The 24,126-nt window shown below is 37.7% G+C and overlaps 1 protein-coding gene across 3 annotated transcripts in view; it reads left to right on the top strand.

Annotated features, from left to right (window-relative positions):
- Nucleotides 1–24,126, top strand: part of CADM2 (cell adhesion molecule 2) — a 609,843-nt gene that overhangs the window by 531,335 nt on the left and 54,382 nt on the right. For all 3 annotated transcript variants that reach the window (XM_017821926.1, XM_017821928.1, XM_017821927.1), the window contains one exon: nucleotides 8,895–9,073. In XM_017821926.1, the coding sequence (XP_017677415.1) occupies nucleotides 8,895–9,073 (179 nt within the window). The remainder of the gene's footprint in view (nucleotides 1–8,894; nucleotides 9,074–24,126) is intronic.

Genomic DNA, 24,126 nt, shown 5'->3' on the forward strand with positions numbered 1-24,126 from the left:
TTCCCTTTCCCTTTCCCTTTCCCTTTCCCTTTCCCTTTCCCTTTCCCTTTCCCTTTCCTTCTACTGTACTGGCCTACACCTCTCCTTCTGCCTTTTTACCCTCAGGAATCTTTTTGAAAGTGATGTTACACTTCTGTGGAGGACTTTTCTTTTTTCGCCCAGTCAAAATTTAAAAGAAATATAAATTATTTATAAACTGGCAACATAAAATGAACAGTATATCCATAAGTACCATTGTTTTCTAAAGACAGAAGATTTTAAAGCACTTTTTATGAAACCTGTTTGTAAGCTGTAGAGGTTATAATGTTGCCTCTGAACTTGAGATGTTTTGAGCTTAGGACTTTAAAATACATATAAAAAAGTGTGGTTATTAGCTGGTTAATAAAAATATTCTAAAATATTAGGCATTTTGGTTTGAACTACTAAAAATGCATTAAAATATCCAGATCTTTTTCAGATTTATTCTGAAACAAAATGAAGTAATTGCCTATTCCCTGACCTAATGGTGTATTTAAAAGAGGTTTACCTTTCTTCTTTATGGTATGCATCAGTGTGCCTGTATTCTTCATTTCCATTTGCTCCCAAGTGATGGGCTGGCCTTGAAAATTTGGAATATGGCAGCCTCTTCCTCTCTCCTCTGTTTTGTGTTTCTTGATTCCTGATGAGGGAAGGCAAAAATAAAGTAGTTCAGCAAATTTTGCCTTTTATGAGTATAATTGCTTGCCTGGTGCAGAAATGTCTTGAGAAATAATAAAAGAGTGGAAATGTCCAATCTATTGTTTGGGAAGTTGGTCAGATTCAGAGAATGCAAAAATCAGAGCTGGGGCAAAATGAGACACCAGAAGTTCGAAAGTAGGTGGAGTATATGACAAATGTGGGAGAGATTTGCATAAAATAGAATAGAAGAGGGAGAGGTTATAGGATGGGAACTATACAGACCGGGCAGCTGAAGGCCCTTCCTGTTCTCTGCTATGAAAGCCCATTAAAATTAGCACATCTGCAGAGCTCCCACTTGCTTCTGAGGAAGCAGCAGACAGAGATGCCCAAGAACAAGGTTGGAGAAAATCAACAGCCCCTTAGAAAGCATGAAATGTTTTTAATCTTAATTTGTGTCAAGAAAGTGGAGGGTATAAGCACAAGATTCTTTTTTTCCCCACTGTGAACGTTTGTGTGCAGGCAAGAGGGAATTGCACAACCAAACTAACCCTGGCAAGACCCTGGTTCTCCAACACACACACAGTGACTCTTGGTAATGAGCCATAATTCCCTGAACCGTTTTTTCACTTCTAATGGGGATCATGGGAGGACAGTGGATCACCCACAGCAGTGAGCACACTGCTTTGGTGTCTCCTCCTGCATTAAACTTGCCTGAGGGAGGACGGTTCTTTGTGAACAAGTAGGGGACTCCCCCACGTGTGCTTTCATGTGGCAATGGATTTGGACTTTATTTAAATGAAATTCTGGGCACATCCCTGTGGCATCTCACTCACAAACTTTGGTTGGGTTTCTTTTTTTTTTTTTTTTAGGCAATCTTTTTGTCCATTTCTAGCCTCCCTGCTGCTTCCAATAGTAGAATACAAGGGATATTTCTGATACAATTCACTGATAAGTTGTCTTCTGATTTCACATAAGTTCTCTTGTTGATCTGTCTCATGACTATGAGAAAGCCATTCTCCAAAATGTTATTCACAGCAGGGTTTTTGCACTTCTTTGAGAGGATAGTGAATAATATAGGAATTAGGTAAGAAACTTCGTATATACATACATATATATATATGTATATATATATATAGATTATGCACTTTTCAGAATATTAGTCTGATATTGCCTTGCCTTCTTGAAAATGACTAACAAAGGAAACATTTTGAGGATGAGAGGGGGAAGGTACATGATATCTGCAAAAGGAAAAGCTACAGATAAGTGGTTTCAAAGTTCCAATTATAATTGGTATAATAGTCAGATTCCTACAGACAAAGGTTTTTGACCTGGAAGGAACCTTAAAAGAGGTTGCAAGGAAAGATTGGAGTGTAGATGGGAGGAAATATGAATGCAAAAAATTACTCTTTTGCCCTGTAACAAGATAGATTTGTATCTTTGGGTAAAATGGTAAATATCTTTGCTTTGAAAATACTCTTCGTGATTCACTTTAAGCAGGTGATGTCACAGTCTGCTGAGGGATAAGGACTCTCATCTGCAAATTTAGTCTATCACATCAACATGGTTAGTACCTGTAATCCAGTGAAGGTGAATTTATCTAAGGCAAGCTACAAGCAGGGAGGTCTGTCACCCAAGTACAGTTGTGATGAACAAAACAAAGGCTTTATCTGTATCTAGGACAAAAGGCAAGGAATGAAGGGTGTTTGGTTGGTTTTTTGGTTGGTTGGTTTGGTTTGGATTGTTTGCTTTCCTTTTGTGCTCTATTTTTTTCCTTCTAATTTTTGGGGTTCTCTTTGTTTTTCTTGTAAATGATGAATACTAACACCATTTGAGAATCTTATTATCTCTATATATTTATTATTTAAGCAACTTTTTTAAAGGCATAATACACTGCAACAGTCTTCAGCATTTCTTGTTTTTCCTGCTGTCTTTATAGCTTAAATTCTTGTCAAAATTTTATGATGTAAGAAGTGGAAATCCATAGTTTGTTGCCACCTCATTTTTAATCTATTTTGGTAATTTAATTCTTAACCATTTAAAAAACGTTAGTATAGGATATAACAAATGTTCCTAGGCTACCTTATGTCAGTTGAGATGCTTAAAAAGAAAAATAGAGAGAAATATAATAGACAATTCAGATGTTCAAAGCTTCCTTCTTAAAAAAAAAAAAAAGAGAGAACTTCATTAAAGGTACTTAGGATATTCTTTACTAATTCTTCTGGGGAGAAAAACACTGTATGAAGGTTACTCAGGCTTTGCAGAGCTACAAAATCACAGACAGTTCTAATCTCATAAAATAAAAACCATCTATCCAAGCCTTTTATGAAAGACCAGTGACTGTGGGTATTGATGTTTTTGATAAATGAAATGCTCCCAAAACAGCTCATCCCAAAATGACTCATCAGACTGAGGCTTTATATAAACAAGAGGTTCCCTCAGGGTTTAGGCTTTGAACTGGATGATTAACTGACAAAGCTAAAAACCCAGTTTCTTGCTACAGAGAAACTATGTTTCCAATTAATAAAGCAATCGTTCCCTTGGATGACTTGTAACTTTGCGGCAGGATTTCAACAAGAAACGCTCTGATAAATGTTGTGATACCTTTTCCATTACTCATTTGAACATATCCACTAGATTATGGTTTTATAGATTTCAGAGACTACAAGTGTAACCCTGTTTAGAGAAGTAAAAGGTATTGTTTGAGAGGGCTGTACTCAAATAATGAGTGTAGTTGTCTTTTTAGTGTTCCTCAAATTCTTCTTCCATCCTTCTTATTTTTACCCACACCGGCTACAAAATTTTGACAGGATACTTAGCTACTCAGTTGGATGATAATATCCTCAGTGAGACTGAACATGTAAAAAGGTGGCATTTTTTTTGTTGTTGTTGGTCTGTTTTTTTTGGGGGGGGTTTTTTGGGGTTTTTTTGTGGGTTTTTTTTTGACTGTGATCTTATGGAAACAGAAAGGTTATCCTGTGCTATTACTAAGGGCCAGAAACTTATCCAAGTGTTGTTTAGTAAGGTCTCCATGAAGAACACTTTGTACATGACCTTTCTGTACCCAAAAATCAGAAAAGGGAAAAAAAAAATGAATAGAGCCAAGAACTTCCAAGTGCAACTGAATTGCATTGCACAAATTCACTTTGTTGAGAAGGAAGAGCTAATACAATAGATATATGTATCATTTTTAAATGAAGGGTAAGTTAACTATAATAGTTGGGTATAAAAATATCGCTAGAAAGGAGGATTTATAAGAAAGTACTGAAACATCATAGTCCTTTGGTTAAGAATGGAGGAGGGGATGGAAAATAAATTTTTTTTTAAATATTACTGTGTAATTTTAAAGGCCACAGTTATAAAAAGAAAATATTAGTGTGGACTTAAATATAACTGTTGACTTTCATGTTATGGAAACACTTGTTGAAAAGGTGTCAGTGCCCAAATGTTCTTTTCTAATCAAATCTGACTTTTGTTTTGAAAACATTTTTTTCCCAACACATTTCAGTTTGCCCTTAGTTTTATTTTGGCAAAAAAAGTTTTCTTAACCTCAAGATTAGAAAACAATTTTGCTCTATTTACGAATTCTTTGTTCAACTACTTGCAAGAAAACTCCTGTTCCACAGTATAAAACATGAGTCATTGTGCAACTTCACACCAGTGTTTTGATACCTTCATTGAGTCCCATTTCAGTTTGACTGGGAAAGAATACCAAAATTTGTTGCTTTTTATGTCAGGTTTTGAGGCTAACAGGAAGACATGCAACAAAATCATTTATTTATCCTAAAAAACAGTTCCCTTTTATAAGTCAGTCACTGAATGCTTCTGGGCTTTTCCATTAGGATTAAACATAACTTATAATGAAATCTAAACCCATTTAACAGTTCATCAGGGGAAGTATAGAGTTCAGATTTCTTGGGGGGCAGGCAGAGACATTACTGTTCATAATGCTTGTGATTGGTGTCTCTGGTTTCTTTCTGTTTAACACAGTCCTGATAGTGCCACCGTGAGCAGCTGGGTGCGAAGTCAAATCAGTAAAAGCCATACGTACCAGTCAAAGAAATATCAGGAGCTGCCACAGTTGAGCTGTGTCTGTGGAAGTAATTCATCAGTACAGCATGCTTAATTTGTTTGGTTTTTGTTTTAAAAGGTGTCACACCGGGAGCAAATCGGTATGGGTAAGCCAGAAGCAGAGCTGTGCTTTGGGGAAGCAGACAGCACCCTGGTGCTTCAGCTCTGCTGCCTCCTTCAGCCCAGTGCAGGGTCTCAGTGGTAGCACAGCTCATTTCCACTTAGCCACGTCCACGTGGGAGGGATTAAACCGCAGATATAGAAAAGCAGCTCTTCTCCAATGCAGCAGAAAAGGGAGGACAGACTAGTTCTTTGGGTTAGTGTATTGTAACTAACAGGCTGCGTGTTACTGTTAGGACAGAGCGGGTCAGGGAGCTTGTTTGTGCCAGGAGACGTGTGAAGGGAGCAGCGTGCAACTGCATTAGTGGCTGAAGTGTTTATTCTGATTTTATAGGGGCTGGGCTCCAAGGGAGATGTTTTCAGGATTGTCTGAAGAAAAATAGGTATTAAATGGCTAGGTGTGGTTCAGCTTGAAGTAAGAGCAAACCCAAGGCACAGGGACACCCTATTTGTTCCAGTCCATGCAGGGATAGGTAGCATTAGAGCAGCCCATTAGTATGAAAAAAAGCACTGAAATTCTGCAGTGTTAGAGACTTGTGCAATGAGGAAAAATGTGTGATATTAAGGAGTGTACATATTTGTCAGGTGTTTTAGTGTGTCAAACCTAAGTCAAAATGTTGGCTAAGAGAAAAAAATCTCTATCTGGGTTTGCACCCAGGATAAACTATGGGGACTTTGAACTTGTCTGTGCCTTGTGTCAGAAAAGGAAAGCTTCCCCATTAGTGCTTCAGCTGCATTTGTACTTTGGACAATGAAGGTACCAAGGCAATTATCAAAGAACAGCCAATACACTCTAAAGTTAAAATTCCTTTGCCCTTTCTTTTTGAATTTTTTTTTCCCCTGCTGACAATCTCAGAATGTATCAAATTCAAACAGAGAAAGAGGGGGAGAGAGGGGCCTGCTAAGTACAAGGCTGTCATAACTTATAACAAGATCATAATATGCAGAAGTGTTACTTACCATATCCTGCAATATTCATTGCCACTGCTAGGAGATCAGTGTAAGACAGATAAAAGTAAATACATTTTTGCATAGCAGGTAGGGAACTTCCAGAATTCATTGCTACGAGAGGCTGGGTTGATGGACATTATAAGCAGATTCCAAAAGATATTAGTGACATTCATAGGCAACAGGTCTAAATACCAAGTAGGTACAAAAGAGAACAAGAGATGTGCCCTCTAGCATCCCTGACAGAATGATTGTGGGTGCTGGCAGAGTGCAGGAGGAATGGACCACAGAAAAGGGACGTACTCATGTGCTTTCCTTAAACAACCATCTCCTTGTCGCTGACCACAGCAGCACGATGGCCTGGGTGCATGAGCATGTCTCATGTTCTTAGCTCACTCCTGCCTAACTGGTGAATCATTTAGACCAGAGTGTCTCAAAGCTTCCCAGCAGCACAGGCAAAATTTAATTCTGTGGTTGTGACAGAACTGCTGCTTTAGGCACCATCGTGCCTGAGAGCTGTGCCCGGTGACCAGGATGTGTTGACTATGGGCCTGCTGCCCAGGAATTGTTCTGCTGCTGCCACCAATACAGCACAGGATGGCTTAATATTAACTGTTAATTAGCAGCTTCCCCAACATCCACAGTATGCAGATCTGCCTCTCTCTAAGCCGTGATTTTTCTGCCGCACATCATTTTGCAACCACAGCTAAGTGCTCTGTGTAAGACTACAGCTGGTATATTACAATGTGACAGAGCCCCTGAATAATTTATATCTAAGTCTCCATTTCATACTTATTTGTTATCCTATGGGTTTTCCCCTAGGATACGCCATCTAGTTTCAATTTAAAACGTAAGTTCCATAAATTACCACTGCACAGAAGTTGCTTTAACACGCCATTTGTGCAGGTAATGGTGCACATTGCAGCAGAAGTGTTTCAGAGTCTCCACTCCTGGGACTGCAGATTCACAGTGAGCTGGTAAAGGGGAAACAATGAGGGCAATGGGGAGTTTGCTAGAAAATTGAACGAATCCGCCTTAACACATCAAAGCAAATCACACCCTGATGTTGGGAACTCTGCAGGGCGATGTTTCTGCAGCAGCGTGGACATCGAGAGTCTCTGCTCACACTAAGCAGAGAGGAGGTGTGTGTGTTGTTTGTCATGTGCGTTTAGATACCAGTCCATGGAAGTGCACTTAGGAGGAGTATTATGACATATTTATGGTGAGGTGTAAATAAGGCCCATTACACCAACAGTTCTTAATCCTTGCTTTATTCTCTGGGTATATGATTTTCCGAAAAAAAGTCATAACTTCAGAGAACAGCCAGTCTAAGTTCAGTGATGTTTTAGCAGGGTGTCAAACAAATATCACTAAAACATGTATAAATCTGTTATGTTTCAAGATAAATGTTTCAGATGTTCACAGGATATTCTGAGTTGGAAGGGACCCACGGTATTTTTATTTTAAAGAATTAAATGAATTATATAGCGGTAAGTGCATTTCAGAAAAATTCCCTGTTTTCATGTCTTGCCTAATTTAAAAGAAAATCATGTCATTGAAATCATTAGGGCTATTTTTCTGTGCATGAGGCTACATTTTGGCAAAATGTTTCTCCTTAAATATTTAGGTTTAATTCTTATTCTTAACACTTATTAAGTTTAATAGGCTTTGAACACCTGCTTAAATTAATGAAAGGAACTATTTCTTGAGTAAGACTAGTGACCATTTTGGCAACTGCTAATTTTATAACACTGTATCATATTTTGTTTTATTACTTAGTCATACAACTGCATATTTCGATAGGATAATATAATGTAATGCTCTCCTATCAAATATATGTGCCAATCTAGAACAGCTTTGGACTGAAATCACTTAAACAGTGTACCCAAAAGAGATTGATATTTGGGTTACAGTGTACAGAGCTACCAGCTACAAGTAAGGTATCAGTGAACCCCCAGGCTGTAATATATCTTGCTTGAGTGATCAGTGTCTAAGGGCCTGAGATGCTCTGCTTGTGACACAGGCAGGATTCAGGAAGCCAACTTTTTATTCTCAGTCACGAGTCTGCATTTTTGGTGATTTGCCTCATATAAATTTGAAAGTATATCTTGTTATGTGTGAGTGAAGACTGCATAGCAGTAATAAACACATCCTGCTGTCTGTTAGGCAAATCTGAACTGGGGACCCTCTTGAGAGTCCTTAGGAAAGAGTGAGGTATCACTTGCCAGCGGGAAGGTGTGAATCTGGGAATATGTGAATCTGCAGGATGGTCACTTCCCTTCTCTGTGGTGCCCTTAACTTGCCTAGGGGGTTATCACTGCCAGTGCATTGCTTTTGGCCTGGTTGATGCAAGTGCACGAGGCACAAGAGGAAAAGTTTCGCAAAAGAAGGAAATGCAGGATTTTAAGTTAAATCTTAAATCGCTTGTGATAACGTGTAACAGGCAATTATTTGAGGGAAGGATGCAGAAAGGGTGGGAAAAGGGATGGTCTGTGACACAATGCAGCAACTGAAACAAATTTAGATTGTGTGTAAGATGTGCTGCTTTGAGACTGATCAGCCTGGTTCAGGGAAAACCCTCGGCGCATGGGAGTGTACTTGTGAATGTGAATGGCCTAATTTGAGAATCCATTTACAAATTACTTACATGTACCTCACCCACCCTGCTCGAGTGATTTCCAGTTCCTGCCACCCACACAGAACCACATTGCTCATCACACAAACAGAAAGCTGCTTTCACTTAGCTTGCCAAGCACCTTGCCAAACTGTGGGCCCTAAAACCTTGCAAGAACTATTTTTTAATAGTTTTTTAATCTTTTCTTTTAGAAAAGATCTTGGCCTGTTCCAGTACTCTTCTACTTCCTTTTTGATTTCTCTTCTTTTCTCTGCTTGTTCTTTCACTTTCTTTACTGTCTGACATCTGGGATGGTGAGGTTGTAATAGTGACAGTTCATTATATCCAGTAATTCAAACTGTCATTGAATACTCTTTGATGGTCGGTTGCTACTCATGAGTCTCCGATGCTACTATTTCTGATGCATATGTTGCATATACATGTTTCATGTATCTAAATAAACGCATTGCTTTGGATCCTCCAACAGGCCAGAACCAGTACTGTGGACAAAGGACGGCGGAGAACTGCCAGATCCAGAGAGAATGGTTGTCAATGGCAGGGTTCTAAGCATCAGTTTCCTAAACAAAACAGACAATGGCACATACCGATGTGAAGCAAAAAATCCTATTGGCCGAAACAGCACAGAATATGTCCTGATAGTACATGGTGAGTGTGTTCTTGTTAGTGCATGTCATGCATATGTAACATTTCAAGCCAATACAGTCATTACAGAACATTCTGTAATGACATTATGGTCATTACAGAAAGAATAGCAAGAAAAAAGTCGGTAGTATAATTGCACTTCTATTTATGCTGTCACCTAGTTATGGGACGGATGTTATCTTTCTTCTGTTATCATGCCTCTCTTCATACAGTTTAAACAAAATATAGTCGCTTACGCTGTGAACTTTTTGGTAAGTAAGCACCTGTAAAAATGTTTTGCAGTATGTAGGTACTGTTTTAAAAACACTTGCCTCAGGCCCAACTGTTCAGGTAAAGCTGGTCACAAAAGGATATATGGAGAGAAATACCAGACAGATGAGTGTTTGAAGTTTTCTGTTTAGTTTTTTATAGACCGTCAAAGACGGGAGATCAGATTCTTCACACAAGTTATAGCCTGCTACTGAGAAAATTCAGCTTATACAAGTTAGCTTGTCGTCATCTGGCTTATTGTTACAGTGAATCGTCAAAACTATGTCATGTCCTTAATTCATTATACTGCTTCTAATAAAATTGAAAAATAGGAAGGTTCATATTAAATTCCAGTTGATTTTTTTTCCCATAATTAATTAGACAGTAATATGGGTCCCATGAAAGGAATAACTGCCTTCCAAGTTGATCATGAAATAGATTGATATAACAGGTATGGGAGAAACTATAATACAAAATTAGGATTTACCTTTAATACAGCCTTGCAATGTGGATCTAGCAGTCTCAAAACATGATGTTTTCTTATCACAAGTATGTATTCCTGGAAGATGATGATTTCCATAATTTGAATTTTAATCTAAGTGAATGTAAAGGAAGAAGCTCCACTGTAGTTCATGAAGGTACTTTTTTGTGTATTTTTTTTTTAAATGTGACTTCTTACAACTGACAAAATAAAATGAAAAAATTTAATGAAAATGATATCTGTAAATAGACATGAGAATTATGTAGATTATATTTACTCATGATTAATTTGGTTATAACAAATACATGTTTCTTTGATGGTTGTAAGGTCTCAAAAACATTTTTCACTCAAGGTTTAACCTGCCTTTAGGTATTTGGCATAAAACTTCTAATAAGTGCTGCTTTCAGTAAGGAGCTATTTATTGGCACTGTTGATGAAATGTCATTTGTCAAAAGAAACCCTTAGATTACTTTTCATTTTTCTTAAAGTTCACTACTAGTTTATATAGAATTAGTGGCACAAGTAAGGAGGAGGTCTTTGCATGAGGAACACAGAACCTGTGCCGCTGCCTGAGTATTTCTGTATTAAAGGCAAGCAGAAAAACTAAACCCTCTAACCTCGACTTACACTGGTTACCACAAGAAGAGAAAAAGAAAAAAATGTCTTTTTTTTCATCCTGGAGGTGGTGATGTGGTGGTTGTTGGCTGCAGGCACAAAGTGCACTGCCTGTGACGAGATAATGGCTTCTGCGCTTGCCATGTGTTGAAACTTCTGTGATTCACCTTTTCTGCCCAATTTACTTACGTGATTATTTCTGAAAATACGGCCTTTGATAACGGTAAGATTTTTTTCCCATCAGTGATGACTCTGCAATACACCTCTACCAAAGAATACTTCACCATTTCCTGTGTGTCTTTCTCACAGTGGCGTGCCCCCCTGTCGGTCTGATTATCTTGCAACAACTTCGTGGCAGTCTGTAAAATCATTCATTATCAGGGAGGTGTTCTGTCGTGTTTGGCAGCACATTAGGCACGTTATCAGGTTTAGCTCCCTCATTGCTGACCTCTTCTGTTATGAGTACCAGAGTTTTCCTAATTGCATTTCTGCAGTGCCAGTGTTGGAACTGGAGAAGGTAAATGTCAGGTGCTTCCGAGGCTTCTGAAACAATGAGAGTAACGTGACAGAGTATGAGATGATGTTTAGAGCTTAACAACTGACTGCATTTCAGAGCTGTTAGGTTTATTTTAAGTACAGAGGAGACTGACACAATTATTTTATCAAGTGTAGAACAATCAGTTGTATAGATCAATTTAAGCAGCCTTATCCCTTCTTTAGCTCATTATATTCATGAATGTCTCTAGTGAAACATAATCCTCCCCAAATTATACAATATTTTCTCTCTATTTCCCTGGGGGCTAAAAAACCTACTTTTTATCACTTTCTGAGATGCATCCTTCCATTTAATAGAAGATGTATTTTTTTTTATCTTCCTAAATATATCTGGAAGCATCCTTTGATTTCTCATCCCTTCCCCTGTGCTTAATGTGTTGATGTAATTTTTTTGTCCTACTTCTTTGCTAGAATTGATTTATCCCATAAGTATGCCTTCTCTACTTTGAATGTTAGGTTTCTAATACAAGCACATGCCAGATTTTCCATGTGAGGAAACAGAGGACATCAATGGAAGGTATCCTCTGCAGAGGCAGGGGAGTACAACCTGATTCAGAGCTTTTCTTTTCTAATGGATACTCTGATGTGGACTACATTTTTTTTCCTTTTTTTCACTTCTACTCTGACAGATTTTCTGTCTTTCTGTTTGTTAATGTTATAAAAGCTTCATCTGGCTTCTATTCTTTTTTCCCCCCCTATGAAATCCCCCTCTCAGTGGTACTCAATCTAATAATTCTGTCAGTTCCTTAAGTTATCTTCCTAACTGAGAGAAGATTTAGGCAGCTTTAGTGTAGAGAGAGGATTGCCTAAAAAATAGAAGGAATAGTTTATCATAATTAGAAGTTAAAGGCAAGCAAAGTATTTGTATATATTAATTATACAAACTAAGCAAAGAGTGTCTCATGCCTTTAACTGGACCAACCTAGACACAAAATTGTACAGAAAAGTAGTATTTTTTCCACAGTAAGTGATGATGAGGTAAAACTGTTTTGATGTTAAGGGACAGCACTGGAAATAAATATTGCTATAAGCGATGAGTGGCAATCTGTCCAATGCAATTAGTGTCTGATAAAATAAAAAATCTTTTTAGATTTGCAGTATAATTAAAGGAATCGGACTTCAGAGAAATTGAACAAATTTGAATAAAGTTAACGGCATGGACTATTAAATATGCTCATGCTGCTTTGCTGAATCAATATGAATGCTAATTTAATTTTTCTTAACATTTATTGTTAATAATGAATGTCATATAATACTTTGTGAAGCAGGAGGGTGGGCACAAAGTCAGAGTTTATAGGCAGAAGTACAAAGGCAAGACGTAGTTTGCTCAAACATTTGTCTCTTGCAGTAACAAAGGCACAAGCTTTAGTGCCTGTAGCTGTTGTCATTTCTGTATTCTAATTGGTAAGCCTGGTGCTTTAGAAGTGCACATTCTGGCTAGATATATTACACCCTTTCTTTGGTAATGTGCCCCAGGCAATTTTCACTCTCTTCCAATTTATTAAGAATTTTTGTTTACCTTTGTCCAAATACTTGTCATTAATCATCAGCAAACAGAGCAAACTGTCAGACTCATGTTGCTCTGCCCAAAACCAGAGATTCTACTTGCAAAGCTTAGGTAATGAGTGCACTGACTTAGCTGGAGTAGAGGAAGGAGGTGGTCCATAATAATCAAACTGAAGATAACACCTGTGATTTATGCAGGAGTAGTTCATAACCTCTGGAGGTCACTGCTGAAGACTTAGTTCATCATCACACTGGAGTGAGTGACACAAGTCCACATCATTGAGAAACCTTCTTCATGGCAGCATTTGACAATTTGCAGACCTGTTTGAAATGGAGAACCTTGGTGAAATATCCCGATACGCCAATCTACAGACAAGCATTAAATTAACTGAAATATTCAGAGCTGTAATGTGCCATGTAGCAATTCTTTAGAAGAGCAATATGGAAATTAATATGAATCAGCAGCTGTGGATGGTCAAGGCAGTTCTTACTGCCCTAATTATAGATACATTACATACATAATATTGCCCATATTATACATACAAAGCATTTGAGCCAGTTACTTATTATCTCTGAAGAATAAAAAGGGTCATAACATATTCCTTTGTCTTCAGCCTCTCTAGTTTGTACTTTTTTCTTAGGCAAGCTATTTTTTGCAAATAAAGGCAGCTGAAAGACCAAGTTACATCCTCATTAGTATTTTGAAAAGTGCTTTCAAACAGAAGATCTCCTACAGTGTGTAAGACCAAAGGTCCCACTGCACCTTTCCTAACTATAACATTATTTATATTCCGCCTGCTCGTCCAGTCCCATTTCAAAACATTTGTCATCTTAGCTTTCCCAGTAACCTGTGGCAACAAGTTTCTGAATTGAGTTACGTGCTTTGAGGGAAAAGTATTCTCTTTTGTTTGTTTAAGCCTGCTGCTTGATCTCTTCACTTCCCAACTCTACAAGCTGTTTGGCCTCTCTTGCTGTTTGTCCTGGAAGTAGGCAATTCCAATCACTTTTGTACTTGTGCTGCTTCCCTTCAGTAGATTCTCAGATTTTTCCACCCTGGTCTCATTTTCTCATTAGTTATGATCTTACACTCTGCATTTCCTGGATTCCTATCCCTTGTGTCCACTCTCTTTCTTCAGTGGTCTTTTTTTCACCTTTTTTCTCCATTTTTGTTCCAGTTGTAAATCTCTGTGATTGATTGTTCTCCACATCTGGTAAATGGTCTATACCAAATCTGCACCACACACCTTGGTTTATTAAATCCTACCTCCAAATACATATATAGAGGCTCATCTTCTATGGCCACTCATAATTCCAGCGTGGTGCACTTCTAAATTTATACAAGTTTCTTTTCAAATCTCTCCGAGAAAGTAGAAACTGAGTCTAACAGTAAATTGAAAGAAAACCGAGGAGGTGAGAATATTTTCTGCTTTCTTGGAAACTAAGCTTACTGAACAGGCAATAGATCTTTTGATTTGCAAATGTTTCCACTACAGAACTCTGATAAATCTTATGTAGTGTTTTTGGACACCTCATCATTATAAACATACATCAAAAAAACATATAAAAAATATTCACTGGAGGGGCAGAGGGGTGGTGGGAAGGAAAGGAAACAGCATCCACGTGGAGCAGCAAGCTCATCAGTAATCTTGTTGCCCTCTGTTTTGGTGTTAAGACCAAAAGAGAGATAACAGGATAATTTTTAAAGTTTCTGAGTTGAAATGTCTCATTTACACACACATTTTGGAGAAAACATTTTCTTTGCCTATGGGAATATACCCTACCTTTGGGTGAACAAAGCTTGGGCTTTGGGAAAAGAGAAGTGTGGAGACCTGTGGTGTGATGTAATGATAATAACATTTATGGCTACAATAGTGGGTAATTTTGGTTAAAAAAACCCACAAAATTGCCCTTTCAGCTATCGAGGCATATCAAGAATGTGGGACTCAGAAGACATCTTAGGATATAATTAGAAAATTAGTGCATTTGAATATCTGTGCCTTCTAGTTTTGAGATTTTGCTGTTTTATATCTGCGTTTGAATTAAAAGAAGGAAGTCTCAATTTTGAGTCCTTAAAACAAAGGTGAAAAGTTTTTCCAATTCCCATCTTATAAGAAGATGATAGAGACTCAGAGACAGAGGAGCCTGAGCTTTCTGATGAAAAATAAATAAAAGAATGCTCTTGAAGACTGTCTATCTCAAAAGCCTTCCTTCCCCCTAAACTATCTCTTTTTTTTCTCTCTTCCACTTCCCCACCATGCATGTGTGCATACATACCCACAAGCAAAAGCAATCAGAGTCTGCTAAATTATCCAGGAAGACATCTCTTTTTTTCATCATCATCATATCCTTTGAAATCCACATCAGCTGGATAGTTTCAGCAAAAATCAAAGTGAGGAGGAGCAGGGTTACACCGTGTCAGGCCTAAGAAAGCGAGTCATTAAAACCCTGTGTTAAAGGTAGCATTTTAAACACCCAGAGAATTTCATACATGTGTTATTCTTCAAAGCACGGCCCTTCAAACTGTGTTGAAATGTTTTGATTTTGCATATATGTCAATGTTCTAAAATGGCATTAAGCTATTAAATAATTATCATATTATTAAATTTGACTTCTCCAGAAGATGTGGTCCAAACCTTAAAGCCCAACACAGTCAGATGAATTAAGAAATCATTGTGTAATACAGCTGTTATTACTGGACTAAAGAAGAATAGTGTTTAGTTGACATTTTCAGGTATGAAAAGTCTGTCAAGAAACTTATGGTGGAATTGTTGGCTTAATTTTATGGATGAATTGTCCAGCTATTATCCCTGAACCCTCTCAAGGCAGCTACTTTGAAATTGCTTTTTGTTGATAAATACTTGAATAATGGGGTGTATGGTTGAGCTGCGTGAACTGATCTTTCTTCATTTATGGTGACTTTAGAAAAATAAGATACAAATTTTTTTTCCAGATAAGCTTAAAATTATTTTGGAAAGGTCAAGTAAATAACATTCCAAACCACGCTAACGCTTCTGGGGAATACATTAGACACTTCTACATTTTTACATTAAAATACTCTTTTTCATGAAAAAAAACCTATGAAAATAAACTGATTTTGTTAGATAACATATGGAATAAATTTTTAATTTTTTTTTTTAATTCCTTGCTAGAGCACTCATTGAAATAATTGAACCCAGAGCATTTAATCAGCAGCAAATCTCTCTCCAGGTCCAACCTTTAACAATATTTTCAAATATATATAATTCTTTCCTATTTGAGTGGATGTCGTGTATTCTAAAAGCCTGTAGTTTTGGATAATGTCTCTAATAACACACAACTCTTGAAAATATTTAGTTTGCTGTGTATACTTATAATTGGCAAATGTGATGGTTCTTGATTGGAATTTCTTATGTGATTCCTGAAAAAGAAAAGGTTGTGTGTTGGTTTTGAGTTATAATGAGGGATTTTTTTTTTGTCCATACCCAATAAGTGCATAAAGTTAATATTTTGGATGCTTGTATATGGGTAGAGCATATACAATGAAGTACTTCTTGAACTAGATCTACTACTCTTGCTTTATCTGAGAACTGTTTTTTCTGACCTTCAGTGCCATGTATTTCTGAAATGGTGCTGTTGAGTTTATCATCAGTGATTTGCTGCAGTAGCAAAGCTTGCTCTCTAATTTTTCTGTACTTCACACTTTGCTACTGCTTATACCCCCAGTTTTCTTGAACTTTACTTCATCTGAGCTTTTCTGTTTGAGAAGTCAGATTGTAAAGTTACCATGCCTGTGAAGATCATGTGCAATCTTCATGAAGAAAATATAACTGTTCACAGAATAATGTCACTTGAGACTGATGATAAAGTTATAGTCTAACAGTTGCTAATGATCTTCTCTTTCCATCTAAATCATTTATTATTCAGAAAACTCAAACTATAAAGATAATATTAAAGTGACTTAGTAGTTTTTCTAAGCTGAAATCTTTCCTGCACCATTAGGTGCTGTGGAATGCAAATAAGGGTATCCTGTCTCTGTCTTTCTCACATGGTGCTTCTATAACTCACCTTTCTTTTGAGAATAGGTTGCTCAGGTTTTCACTCAATTCAAGGAAGAAAATGGTACTCTAGCTACTGATATTGCTTAAAATGACAGCTACTGCTAGGTGATACATCAGAACTGTGCTCAGTTCCAGCTGAGATTGGGAACCTTGGGAAGGTTCTGACCCAATGGAAACAGGTAAAAATGCTTTGGAGATTGAGAGGGGCAGGGAAAGCTTCTGCAAAAAACCAGAACTTTGAGAACCTTCATATCTGAGATCTCTGATCACATGCAAAGAGAATGGAGGCTCAGAGAAAAGTAGACACTTAGCTTATCTCAAGCCATTAATATTTCTAACATCCATAATTTGATGTTAATAATTATTAGTACTGATTATTCTATTTTTCCTATTTGAAATTTTAATTATGGTAAATTTTTCTGGAGTTTATCTTAGCCTGAATTTCTATATTCTATAAAGGAAAAAAAATATTCAATCAAATGTTTCTTACAGTATTCTAGTAGCATTTTCCTTACAGCAAATAAGGTATTTCCCCACTTGTTTTCAGTATTCTTTCAACTCAAAAACAGATCATACTGACAAAAATTTGAAATTTTCCTGAAAAAAAAAATCTTTAAAAAAATCTTTTAAATTTTGTAAGTCTCCTAATCTTTCTTCACAGCATAGGTTCCATCAAAATTTGTGTTGGGACCTTGAAGTGTCTTTAGCCCCTCCTCCAAGATGGAATCCTCTAAGCTGCAATCACAAACTATTTTTTCCTGCTCTTACTTCTTGAATTCTTGATGCAATGTAATAAATTTCTCTTTGTTTTGTAATTAAAGTCACTTTTTTTTTTTTTTTTTGCTGAATCCTATCATAGACTTTCTGAATTGAATCTTACTCTGAATTCCTGTGAACCACCTTGACTTTGTCTCAAGGATTCCCGACTCTTTTGGCAGCTTTCAGAAAAGCTCATCACATCGATCTTTCTGTGTGTCTCTCACAGAAAGGAGAACAGACAGCAACAAATAATCAGGAGGGCAGTAAGGGTGTATCTCAAAACCATTCTAAAGTTACAAGGAGAAAAATAAAAAACCAAAACCAAACCAAAAAGACCATTGCCACCAAAGCTGATAAAGCTGGCTGGAACATGCCACGGGAGGATCTCCCACAACACCCTGACTTGTTTCACAAGGCTGTGCTTCCCTCACGAGCGCTAAGAAAGCTCTAAACCCCCTTTGAAGAAACTTGGCTGTGAACAGGTCTCCAGGTATCAGCTACAACTGATGGTGTTCATGTCATGGTGGAAGGTGATGTGTCATTTGTGAGAGTGATCCAAACAATTTTCAGTCAGGATTACTTTTATTTTGTTACAAGGCCTCAAGGCAGAAGAATTAAAGTGCCTGGGTTTTTTGCCTTATCTACTTTATACTCAGATGTGCATTTTCATTGCTTTTCCTTCACTGGTATCCACACAGCACCCACATACACAGTGGGAAGTTTACTCCCCACATACACCCTGGAAGATAAAAACTGTTTTTTCTTGGTAGCCTCGTGCCTGAGGAGGGTATATCTTTCAGCTGGAACCGCCCATATTAATCCTCATGGCAAGCGAAGGCAAAAACAAACCAAAGGAGAGGAGGAAGCGCAGAAGAAAGTTTGGCAGGGTAAAACTGTTGTTAAAGCATTTTATTCTTTAGATATTACTGTGGGCCATTGCACTAGTGGATTTGTTTTCCCCCCCAGTGATTTCTGTGTTTTACATTTACTGCAGGATTCGTAATCCTTGATTGGTGGGAGGCAGGGAGGAGTTGAAGGACCCTGACATGTTGAAGTGCTAGTTTGGTGCTTGATTGAGGAGAGCTCTGGATGGCTTTCAGCATCCCTAAGCAGGAAGTGAAATCTCTTTGCACTGCTTTGTATATCATTCCATTTAAAATAAATTAGCAATACGATCAAGCATTCTTTATTAAAAAAAATACTGTGATATTCCGCTGGTGGATTATCCTATTTGATGGATTAATAGTTAAGGTACTAAAAATCTGCCAGCCTGATGGCAAGCTGGATAATATTAACAAAATTAAGTCTGGACTGTGTTGCATTTATCCCACCATCCATGGTTATGTGTTATACAAGGGCAAAGACTCGTGACAGGAATTCGACCACATGTGTAGAACTCTTTTGAGCAAGAAAAGAGCATTACAGGTTGACAGCTAGAAAGATAGGGCCTTATTTTCTCATGTAGTGTACTTTGGTGATAGGAACGTGAGAATTAATTGTATTAGTCAAAGACAGTGCAATGAAGTGCAATAATCTATGTTTTAGGTTGCAAAGATGCCACTCACTTTCCCAAGGTGATTTTCACTGAGGTACAGCTATGCCACTGTGATAGAGTGTTTCAGGTTAGTCTTGGACCCTTCTGATTATATTTTGAAATAAAGCCATTTAAAATAAATGACATTCTCTGCCATCTCTTTTTACTAACCTTAAAATTATTGAAGTGAGTTTTGAGTTGTTTAAGCAATTTCAGTGATCTGTCCTGAATTCCTCAGAGAAATGAAAGTAGCAACTGTAATAAAATAGAGATCAGCAATCTGTTTGCCTCCACTTAGTTTCAACACATGCCTCCGTAACAGGGAAATTTGGGAAAATTCTCTTTGACCTCTTTCTTCTTCTCAGTGCAATTCTGGCTGTGCTTTTTTAATTTATTTTTTTTGTGTGTGTGTGCAGAAAGAGTCAAGTGTCATTCAGGGAAAGCTGTCATCTTTGTTCAAGGCTGCTGGTGTCTGAATTTGTGTTGTGCATTAGCTTTTCCTCATAGGTTTTCAAGGGCCAGCTGCCGGTGCTTTATTTCATTTAATTTTGAATGGTCCTATTTTATGCCTTGGAAAAACAAGGAAATATGGCTTGTCTGTTTACTCAAAGAGAATAAAAATGAACATTACAGCCTAATGTGATTTTTAAGCAGTGGCGATGGGCCTAGAACACCACATTAATAGTGGGGGGAAATCATGCTGGCTTTATTCATACAAGATGTTTGGTGGCTTTTGTGGTAACATTTTGTCTTGAATGCAGTGAAATTGGCACTGCAGGTATAAGGACAACTGCTTTTTTAAATGCAGTTTTGAGAGAGGTTTTGTTTTCCTTTGTGTTTTTGATTTTTGGGTTTTTTTTTTTTAGTAGAGGATTGAAATGAGCCTCAGGAGATCTGTTTTGAACTCCCCTGTCAGTCTCAGAAGTCCGTAAAATTTAAGACATTCCACTTAATTCTTCTGTGTTCGTTTCCCCAGCTGTGAAATGGGAATAATGCTGCCTCTTTTTCCCTAACATTTGGTCTGTACTGTCCAAATAATGACCTTACAAATCTTCCAGGCAGAGATCCATTCTTAACTGTGTATATATATGTTAATGTAGGGTTGTGAACAAAATCAAGACATACATAGATGCCTTTTTGTAGGTAAATCTTCTTCATTTCAGGCTGTGTCCTCAAACAGTGCTCTAAAACTACCTTTTTATTTAAAATGTTGAATTACAAAATTAATTTCCTTAGCCTCCTGCATGCTCTGCAAATTTTACCTAATTTCTTTCAGGCAAGTTGCATAAGCTTCAGTGATTTGCCCAGTGCAGTATTTGTAACTAATGAGAAAGGTGAGCTTTTATACAAGAGAGATTGACTCCTTTAAAATGATAGGCTTTGTTATTATTACTACTCTTTAATTGGAAAGGACTCTTTTTTTTTAACTGCTAGCAAAACTTTTTGCTAACTTTGGGAAAAAATTAGGTCTTACACTTTACTGCTAAAGTAAATTGTAATTTAAAGTCTGTATTATATTCATATAACTCCAGAACATGGGAGATTAGTCTTCCTGTTGAATACTTGGTTTGATTTGTCCTTAGAGGTAAATCTTGCACTAGTAAGCATTAGTAAAGTAAAACTTAAAGTACTTGAAAACAGATTCTTCAGTATTAAAGAATTGCCTAATTGAGAATATAATTTTTTCTTGTACTAAGATATTCTTCAATGTCCAATCACCTAGTTAAGTTATTATCAAATGTATCCTTTTATGTTCTCTGTGTATCACCTCGTTTTAGCACAAGCAGAAATTAGGAAATAACACATTGCAGCCCACTCATTTTCTACAGTACAAATGTTGCACTTAATATTATCTGCCCCACCAAAACTGAACAGCAATAGGTAAATGTGTTGAGAGATCCCACATTATGTCACCTTTTATTCTTCTGCTTCCCCGAGAGCAAGAATGGTGAGCTTTTTAAATGGCTGGACTGGTGACAAACAACCAGTCTGACGGACGGGGAAATGGGAGCGTGTTCCAGCATCTCAGGGCCTTCATTGCAAACTTGGCTTTCTGTTCCAGGGGAGCTGCAGCTAGAGTGCTTTTGCTGATAGCAAATTCAGTGGAGTGCTGTGGGGAGCAAGATGATCCCTAAAGTAAGCACTGAGGGCTTCAAAGGTCGAACCCGACCTTTTGAAAGCTACGAGCCACCGGTGCAATCCTCAGATGTTCATGTTAGATGCTTCCCTGGGAAATGCTTGGTTCAGGTTTCCCGGGGTCCCCATGTGCAGCTCCACCAACTGTGTGTGCAACAGACTACACCGGTCTCCAGGTGACAAAGCTGTGTTTGTGGCAACATCTGTGCTGTGCAGAAAGGTCATGTTTTTCTATCCATTAAAAAAAAAAAAAAAAGAAAAAAGAAAAAAAAAAGAAAAAAAAGAAAAATGAGAAAGAAAAAAAGCCTTTTTTTCTGTGTTTGCTGCTACTCTTTGAATTTTAGCAAGCACTCATGAGCATTATAGAACACATAGTCCCAGTGCCTGCTAAATTCAGATCAGTGCAAGTGGAAGGGTGGGGCTGCCTCTGATCAGCGAGCTCTGCTTGTTAGAGTCCCCTTGGAAGGTGGCAGAAGTGGGTTTTACATAAATACCCTTCCCTTCCACATGACCCAGGGTCCCACAGCACTGGTGAGAGATGGCCTGAGTCTGGGGAGATGCACCTTGAGGGAGGAGAAAAGTCGCAGAGCCGGTCACTGTTCTCAGCCCTGAGAACTTACCATGTCCTTCCTAACACACTGAGGCACTTCCTTTGCACTGCTTCTTTCTTGTCACCTGCCTGAGATCCACAGCTGCTTGTTTTCTGACAGCTCCCACACCTGTCCTGAGCCTGACCTGCTTTACTGGTGGAAAATCAGCCTTTCACACACCCATAGTCTTTGTGAGCCCTGCTGTTGCTCTGGTGCACAAAATAAATGAGATATTCACTCATTTGTTGGAGGAGTTGTTTCAAGACAATTTAGGGCAGCTGGCTTTTTCTTCATATTTCAGTGTCAAATGAGATGGCATAATCAGAAATAACTTGCTACTACACCTTGTTTTTTCATATTCATCACATTTTTTATTTTGTCATAAGCAATTCTGGTAAGAGCATGTGTTGTAAAAATGTGCCACAGTGTGATATCAGGCCCTCATTTTAAGTGATTTGGGATGACACCATACTGCCAGTACTAAGTACTAATGTTGAAATAGGCTTTGTTCTTTTGAGTTATATTCTTAAACTTTCTAAGGACAGAATTTGGTGCAGGGATGTGCAGATTCCAATTTTTGGTTGCCTCTTTGAAAACAGATGGAAACAGTGTTTTTTTTGCTGTAACTTAAAACACTTCCTCCTCCTTCGTTTGCTTTTGAAATGGGAGGAAAAGAAAACAAAGAAACAAACCACAAACCAACAACCAAGCCATAAAACTTTCTATAAGAAGAGAAAACTATTGTTCTTACCAGTTCCTAACTCAAGAATAGCAGGAAGCAAGAATAGCAGGATTCAAATTGTAGTATCTCTTAGCACTTGGGTTTTTTTTTCTGTCATGACTGTGCAACTAAATTATGTTTAATCAAACTTTAATGAAATGTCTCACACCTTCTAACATGTAGTATCATCTACAGGCCCATGAAATGTCTTACAACCATGGGGCTACGTGAATTTATTTTATTTTCCTTCTAGGCTGCCTAACCATTTTAGCCCAGCTGTATGTCTTGCAATATGAACTCATTCACCAGCAGTCTCTCATGCTATAACTAGTGATATAGATCTACATGGAGCTTTTGTTAAAAGGATTTGGATATTTTTAATGACATCTGATTTGCTAGCAAAAATGTCAAGCACATAATTGCCATTTCAGAGTTTCATAAATCTGAATCAATTAGTAAAAAGCACCCCTTGACCTCATGTCCATGAGCGTTCAGGATCATTCAGTCTAAGTGCTAAGGAGCTATTGGCACATGATATTCAAGCTGAATGATCCTTTTGTTCAATCCTGTTTTCTTAGAACGAGGGTAAGTGCAGCTCCCTTTGAATTTAAAACCTTGCTAAATTATTTAGTGCTACATACCACAGACTGATTAAATTTTGCACAGAGTAGTGAGATTGTTTCCCAGGTAGGTCATCACTCAGTTCAGTTTACCACTTAAAATTTCTTTCTTTCTCAGTCAAAATACAGCAAGGGCCATCCATCATTATCACTCTGTCCTTTAATTTTTCTGTCAGCCTTTGTCAAGCTTGAAACAAAAGCCTTTACATTTTTATCAGCTTCAGCTATTGTTGTCTGATTTGTGCTCAGTCATGTCAAAATATCGGTTGTGTTTTTACCAGAAAAAGTCAAATATTTTCAATAGGTCAGATCTATCTTTCACATAAGCCTGCTAAACCAAACAGAACCACTTCTCATTTCTTTGGAGATGGGGAGTAAAAATGCTTAAGGCCAAATCGGCAGTGAGAGTAAATTGTCCAGGCTCCCTGCACTTAAATGGATGAATGTCTTCTGCCTTAGCAAGAGGAATGTGGCATCAATTCAAGAAAGGAGAGGCAAACAGGAAATTTTGATCAGGCACAGCTTGACATTGTTTCAAGCTGATCTTGTACACCATTATTCTGCCACTCATGAGCAGCTCTGCTAAGGAGCAGCCCCCAGACCAAGCCAGGTGTTGTGTGCTCCTCCTTTTTCCTCTATCCATTTGGGATCAAACCTCCAAAAAACATGGTCAGGACCCCATATTTTTTGTTAAAAATCCCATTCAGGTCTTGTATAACCTGTGGGAACATAAGTGAAAAAGAGTTGGGACTGGAGTCAGTAAGTCCCCTTGGCATGAAGGTCAGCCCCTTTTCTATTTCCAACAACTTTTATGGAAACAATTAGTTCTCCATGAATTGTTTGTATTTCAGAGCTAGCGAGGTTTTGAAATTGATACCAACTTAAATACATTATTGGATTTCTGGCTAAATATCTCTCTGTCAACAGACATCCAGTTTAGAAGTGAGATTTCAAAATTAATGGTGACAATTACTGCTTGACTTCTAGATCTCTGAGGACGGCTTTTCTATCTTCTTTGGTTCCCCATCTGCAAAATATAGCTATTTTCTGCTTCACAGGAGGCTAGGGATTAATACCTTAGTATTATTGAAATAGCAATCTTGTGCGGTGATTTGGGTATGGCTACTTGAATTAAAAAGTTCCACTCTATGAGGTCTCTTGGTCATAATGATCCTTGGTGTTTAGTGGCATGAGAGGCATAAACAAAGATTTGCTTTCAGCTGAACATTGTGTACAACCAGACTCAGAAATTG

The sequence above is a fragment of the Lepidothrix coronata genome, unplaced genomic scaffold (genome assembly GCF_001604755.1).
Source record: "Lepidothrix coronata isolate B3197 unplaced genomic scaffold, Lepidothrix_coronata-1.0 Scaffold93, whole genome shotgun sequence".
NCBI lineage: Eukaryota > Metazoa > Chordata > Aves > Passeriformes > Pipridae > Lepidothrix > Lepidothrix coronata.